At 46.7% G+C, this 6,755-nt stretch overlaps 1 protein-coding gene across 2 annotated transcripts; it reads right to left on the bottom strand.

Moving 5' to 3' along the window:
• Window positions 1–382: 382 nt before the first annotated feature.
• LOC128330608 (52 kDa repressor of the inhibitor of the protein kinase-like) lies at window positions 383–6,365 on the bottom strand. Of its 2 annotated transcripts, none has more exons than XM_053263722.1 (2): window positions 6,214–6,365; window positions 383–3,716 (listed from the first exon to the last, which is right to left on the bottom strand). In XM_053263722.1, the coding sequence occupies exon 2, from the start codon at window positions 2,632–2,634 to the stop codon at window positions 466–468; it is 2,169 nt and encodes a 722-aa protein (XP_053119697.1). In that variant the 5' UTR covers window positions 2,635–3,716; window positions 6,214–6,365; the 3' UTR covers window positions 383–465. The 2 variants fall into 2 exon arrangements, with proteins under 2 accessions (XP_053119697.1, XP_053119698.1); XM_053263723.1 differs by lacking the exon at window positions 6,214–6,365 and having other exon boundaries at window positions 383–3,124; window positions 3,651–4,296.
• Window positions 6,366–6,755: the final 390 nt, after the last annotated feature.

Genomic DNA, 6,755 nt, shown 5'->3' with positions numbered 1-6,755 from the left:
CAAAAGAGAAATTTTCAAAATGAAAGTCTTTTAATAACTGAGGTAGTGGGTGCAGGCAGAGTTGGCTTGGATCAGAACTTAACTTCTAAAATGAGAGTCATTAGGGCTCAAGCCCACCTTAGAAGCCCTGCCTTCTGACTGGAAGCCCCCTTACTCCAATCCAAGATGTGTGCAGGAGGTGGTTAGGGTTGCTTTATAGTGAGGAACAGAGCCGTAACTAGGGAAAACGGCATGCGGGGCAAGCACTGAAATTGCGCCCCCACCCGCGCCCCCCCAGCATACATACATCTAACTGACACACATGTTTCAGAAAACTTTTATTTAAAAATTTTTAAAAATCACAAAAAATTTCAAAATGCGATAAATAACCAAAAATGCGATAAATAACCAAAAATCCAACAAATATCCAAAAATCCAACAAATATCCAAAAATCCAACAAATATCCAAAAATATATAACCTAAAATCATAACTGGGCCCTCCTTGCTTTCATGGATGCAAATTGGTCTATGATGCCATCAAAGTTAGTTTTGTCCGTTTCCTCTCTCTCTGTGCTCAGCAGAGCAAGATCACAGAGTCTGTCTTGACCCATGGAAGCTCTCAGACAGGAAAGTATCAGCTTTAACTTGCTGAATGATCTTTCACAGCTGGCAACGGAAACTGCAACAGTCAACATGATCTGTAGAGCAATGCGGAAGTTGGGGAAGGCGGAGTCATCTCCATATTCAACTATAAATTCGAGAAGCTGTTCTGGTGTTGCTACTCTCATGTTGGTCCGTGCTGCTAGCAACATTCTGACGTCCAAAATCTCGTCATATAGCTGCACATCAACATCAGTCCTGTACATCTGGCAGAAATTTTCACAGTTCATCTTTAGGTTCTCTCTGTCAGCACTGTAGCACAGTCCCTCGATATCGAGAAGGAACCCAAACTTGGCATCAGTGTCATGCAGGCGAGTGAACCTTTCGCCCAGTTCTCTGTTAAGACGGTCGAGTGTTCCCTTCATGACTCTTTCCATCTCCTCCCTTGCTGTTAACCCAACATCTCTTGATTTCTCACCAGGCATTCGTTTTTTCCGTCTCGGATGTCTTTCAAAGTCAACATCCCATTCTTCACAGAGACGATGTCCTACGTCGAGTGCCTCTCTGACCAGCACTTCTCTCTCACCATCAAAATGAGCCTGGAGGCTTTTCAAATCCACAGCAGCATTGTGGAAGTTCATTTTAGGATCCTGCAGTCTCTTTTGAACACTGTCAATTCGAGCGAGGATGTTATTCCAAAAACCTAGAAGAGTCAGAAAACAATAGGTCAACAAGTGGCTGCGCAGCTGCTCTGCATCACTTCTGCTTTCCTTGCTCTCATCTTCATCATCTATCATGTCCTGAAGAACTTGAAGAATCTCCTCCAGGTGGTTGTTGACTGGCTTCACTGCTTCCGTCCTTGAGCTCCACCTTGTTTCAGACTCTGACTTAAGAGACACGGGCATGGCGTTTTTGAGTCTTTGCCAGCGCTGTGTTGAGCGAGAAAAAAACACGTAGATGGAATCAATGGTTCCAAAAAATGTCACCATCTTCACATCCTCTTGGGCTGCATGTACACCCACCAAGTTGAGTGAATGATTGTCGCAATTCACAAACACAGCCAGGTTGTTTTTCTCACGTATCCGTTGGGCAACACCGCTTCTGTATCCAGCCATCACAGCAGCATTGTCATAGCACTGTGACCGACAATATTTCAGCTCCATTCCGTCCTTCTCTAACTTATCCAAAATGTCTTTAGTCAAGCTCTCAGCATCCTTCCGGCTTAGCTCGATAAAACCAAGGAAGGTCTCTCTCACATGGACTGTATGACTCTCATAATCAATTTCTACATATCGAACTACTTGTGACATCTGCTCACGGTGTGCCAGGTCAGGAGTCGAGTTGAACATGAGGCCATAGTATCTTGCTTTGCAAATGCCTCTCAGTAGACTCTTGCGAACAGTGGATGCCATCAGGTGGATGAATTCATTCTGGACTGCCGGTGAGAGATAAGAGGGGGATCCAGGATGACTTTCCACATAGGCCAGGTGTTCTCTCATGACTGGGTCATGAGTAGCCAGTAATTTCACTAAGCAAAGGAAATTCCCTACATTGGTGTCATCCTTGTCTAGATGAATTGACTCCCTATGTCCTCGCAAAGCCAGGTTCTGAGTTGCAAGGTATTTGATGCAGGAAAGGATTCTTGACAAGATTTCGCGCCACCTCTGCTTCTCCTTCTCAATCTGTGATTGAAGTTCTGCATCAATGAGTCCTCTGTTTCCAGCTATATTTCTTTCCATTTCTTTCCACTGTGTGAAGCACTCCCAATGATTCTTGGCATTCTCATGCACACAAATCCTTTCAGGTGCTTTCCAGTGGTTGAATCCACTTTCCTGCTCCAATGTCAACTGATGCTCTGATCGGGAAAAGAGGAGACAGCAGAAGCAAAATGCCGACCTCTTAGAAGGGGAATAGAGCAGCCACTTACGAGTCACCTCCTCACCATGGCCACTTCCCAATCTCTTCCTGAACCAAGTCTTGTTCATCGCTCGGTTTCTAGTTGGTAGGAAAGGCCCCTCAGAGTTCTGGAAAAACTTTGCACCCAGCTTTATCATTTCTGTTCTCAGCGTGTCAGGGATAATCGGTCTTCCAGTATCCTGGTCAAACTGCAGAAGTCCGATGTCATGCCGCTCAATCACTTCCGGCCTAAGAGTTAGAGGCTCTTGGTCAGCATCTGGTTAAATGCACATACTGTCCTCCTCCTCCTCCTCGGGTCCAGTCTCACTCTCATCAGTAGACTCGACATCAGCAGCAGCTTGCCCGCCTGTCACGTCCACACTCTCTGTGGCAGCCTCTTCATCTTGCTGGACTTCCTCCTCCACTTGTGGTGGATGTGCACTTGATCCACCGTCATCTGGCTGGACTTCCTCCTCCACTTGTGCTGGCGGTGGTGCCGGAGGTGGTGTGGAGCTACTTGTCCCGGGCCTTGTAAGGAATGACTCGAGGAACCTGCTCGACCTCTGGGCTTCCTCTGCCTCCAGCCGCCACATCTTCCGTCCTTCAGCTCCACTTGCCTTCTTCCATGGCATCATGATGTTCGAATCTCTAAGGGAATTTGTTCATTATGTCAACATCCCACTCTTCCTCCAAGGAGCCCAGAGCACCCCCACACCTGTGTCTGCATTTGACACCCCTGGTTACACAAAAATGCTTTCCAAGATACTGGAATTCTTGAGAGCCAGCCCACCCCCACAACTGTTCCTGTATTGAAGTCTAGGCGTAGCAAGGTTGTAGTGGGCCCAGAAGAGACAACATTTTAAATTCCTCACCCCCATCAATGAAGCTCAGCACATGAAGCCAAGCAATATTGACTTCATTAATATCAAATTAACTCATTTACAATAAATTACACTGCTTAACATCAGATTGCTCAGCTCATAAAGTCAAGAAACATTAAATAGAACATCATCCTTAATTATATTTTAACAGGTTTGTTAAATTGTGGATGATGCAAGTCAATTAATAGCACTAGAGAAAGACATGATTGAAGTGTTCAGATTAATCAATTTACAATAAATTACACTGCTTAACATCAGATTTCATTTGACTTAGAAAGGTTTGCTTTCCTCACAGTAGGCTGGTTCTAAGCGCTGGTTTGTGGTTGGTTGTGTGCCTGCAGTTCCAGTCAGCAGAGTTGCTATTATTGTTTTTGAGAGAAAATAGTATTAATTTTTTGTATTTCAATTTATTTGTTTTTACATGTTATATCCCGCTCTCCCTCCAAGTAGCCCATTGTGGTGCACTACCTTCTTAGGTTTTTCCTCACAACAACCCTGTGAATTAGGCTTGTGTCCCAAACATCAAAATTACGACTGTGAGATAGCAACTTCATGGTAGATCTCAGGCCTACATTACTGTATCATTGCAGATGAACATCCAGGTCCACTCAAGCTATGAGGTTAGCTGTATCATTGCCCCTCAGCTTTTGACATTAAAATGGGCAAAATTAATCCAAATTCTGCACACATAATGTAAGAAATTCTGTCCCATGTTTTGAGTGCAGGATGGATAGTATTTTTGGGGATCACTGGAAAATGCATTGATGAATCCCCTGCTAACTGGGCAAATAGGCAACTTTTAATGTGGTGAGTCTCTTTATTTAGCCATCATCTTGTTTATGTATTGATCCTTTATGATGCCATTGCATGGTTCTGTAATAAAGCATGTTAAAAACCTGCTTGATATTTACTGTAAATGGGAAACAGTTCACTGGCATTTATTTGTTACATTTTTACACTGTATTTTTTTCCAATCAGGGAGCACAAAGTGGTGAACAACAATGGCACAGATATAGTTTAAAGCACCAACCATTAAAATTTGTTTCCTGATACAAGAGCAGGTAATGGAGAATACAGATGGAATATTAAATTGCAGGGTAGGCATAGTGATCCCTATTTGCTTGTACTGGAACTTTATGTTCAAGCCGCCATCTTAAAGGCAAAAACATGCACAATAAAATGGTCACTTTTAATTTGAAACTCACACATCTTAGAAATAATGGCCCACGAGATTTACTCTGAAATGAGTCCAATTGCAGTTGATAGGACTTACTTCCAACTTAGTAAAACTGCACAAATTGCAGCTAAAAATTTGAAGAAACAGAAAAATTGAACAAGAATCAGACATGTTGGCATTGAAGAAGACTAGGCAATCTTAACTCGCAACAGCTTGTTGGGTTATTTCAAGATTAGTGTTTTGCAAAATATGTTTTCAAAATATGGATTGTTTTAAGTTGGAGTCTTTATTTAGACAGTAGGGGAAACATGCCAATTTTACAATCCACATTGGAAAGAGAGAGGACTGAAGACATAGTTATTTGCAGACTGCAGATGGTAGTTATTTATTTAAAGGACATGAATGCACTTTGTTCCAGGACTGAAGAGCACACACAAACACACTCACAAGAAAAATGTACCACCAGAGACCAACTTGGCATACCTTACTCAACTCAGCTGGCAAACAGTAATCTTTGTTTCTGTGTGTGTAGGCTGAAATCAAGAAATGGATGAACACTGAGGTGCAAACTGGAGTTAAAATTAGTTTTTTGCAATCCCTTTTGGAGTGTATAAACAACCTCCCCTTTTCATCACTTGTTGAGAAGATGTTTGTTTTACTTGTTTACTAGTGTGCTTGTTTACTAGTTTGCTTGTTGAGAAAATGTTTGCACACACACATTCTCAAATGGTCTCAATAGATCTCTTTGATATATCACCACGAGAAAGCGAGAGAGAGAGTGGGAGGAGGAGGTGGAAGCAGCAGCAGCCAGCGTGAGTGCGGTGGAGAAAAGGAGGAGGGAGGACTACTGGCTGCTAGGCTAGGCAAAGTGTGTGTGGTGTGTGAATGATGTGTGCTTCTATGTGGCTGCGGGCGGGACGGGAGGACCATGCGGAGTGCCGAGAGAGGGGTGGGGGGAGGGGGCGGCACGCGAAGGGGAGGAGGCGAGGCAGACGAGTTGCGGGATTAAATATTGTCACACTGACTCACTGACTTACACAGGAATGCTGTCTGTTCTGCGTGCTGTGCTGCTGCCATGCCGATGCTCTTGAGATGGGTGGGGAGTGGACTGGAGTGAGTAAGCAGTTCCAACTGCGCAGGCGCGCGCCTCGCAGTTGGGCTGGGCTGGGCTGGGCTCCTTAGTTTCGGCAGCACGCGGCAGCAGCAGGGCCTGCTGCCCTCGGGTCGTCGTCACTGCCTGGCTGGCTCACTGGCTCGCCTCTCGGACTCGGTCAGAGAGGCTCAGTCTCTCGCGACTCGCGAGAGACAGAGGACAGAGAGGCCAGAGCCGAGCCGCTGGGTAGAGAGGGGCGAGCGGAGCGGGCGGCGGTTGGTGAGGCCGGGCCCCCCGGCCCCGCCGGCGAGCTCTCGTTAATCCACCGCTGCGCCGGGGATACGGGGGCAACAGGCTGCAGCTGCCTTACTAGCGCGGGGGGGGGGGGCAACTCCTGGCAGGACTGACTCGGAACCGAACGGGAGACGGGGGAGAGAGACGACAGACACTGCGTTGCAGCGCGCCAACAAGCAAAATGCCCACCCGCCCCTGCCGCCCAAGTTAAAAAAACACATCTCACTGTCTACACTAGCAGTTAATTCAAACAAATAAATATTTTATTTAGATAATCGTCACACAGACACACCTTATTCTCTGGTTTGCAGGTCAGGTCTCCCCTCCTCTGGAATCCTTCTTCCGACTCTGAGTCCGTCTTGTGTGCGGCGCTCACACAGCCCCCAGGCCCAGCCAGCAACACAAATGATTGCCTGCCTGCTGCTGCGTCTGACACTGCGTCCTTTCCAAACAAACTCTGTGGACGGACTAGTCCACGTGCAGGCGGCAACCAGAAGGACACTCACGCATGCGTGAATGGCAGAGGGGCGGGGAGTGAGCGGAGGCGGAGCGAGGCAAGCAAGCCCGCCCAGGCTAGTGTGAGTCAGTCAGTGATGAATCAATGAACCAGCCGTTTTTGCTGCTCAAACCGCAGCAAACTTTAGGTGCCCAGTGTGGTGAGCGGGCGGGGCCAGAGCCAGGGCGGGGGGCACCGGGGACCGCCCAGGGAAGAGCGGCTTGACTGCAGCCGCTGGTGCTGTGTGCTCTCAGCGCTGCGCCTGCAGCGGGATGCCAAAAAAAAAATTTTTTTTTTTAAAGGAAGGGGATCGGCAGACAGGGGCACTTTTTGGTGCC

Source organism: Hemicordylus capensis, chromosome 6 (assembly GCF_027244095.1).
Source record: "Hemicordylus capensis ecotype Gifberg chromosome 6, rHemCap1.1.pri, whole genome shotgun sequence".
Taxonomy (NCBI): Eukaryota; Metazoa; Chordata; class Lepidosauria; order Squamata; family Cordylidae; genus Hemicordylus; species Hemicordylus capensis.
This window is presented reverse-complemented; position numbering and strand designations above follow the sequence as displayed.

What these genes read in the sequence shown, in the direction of transcription:
- LOC128330608 (XM_053263722.1), bottom strand. Translation starts at nt 2,634, where the DNA reads ATGATAAAGCTGGGTGCAAAGTTTTTCCAGAACTCTGAGGGGCCTTTC.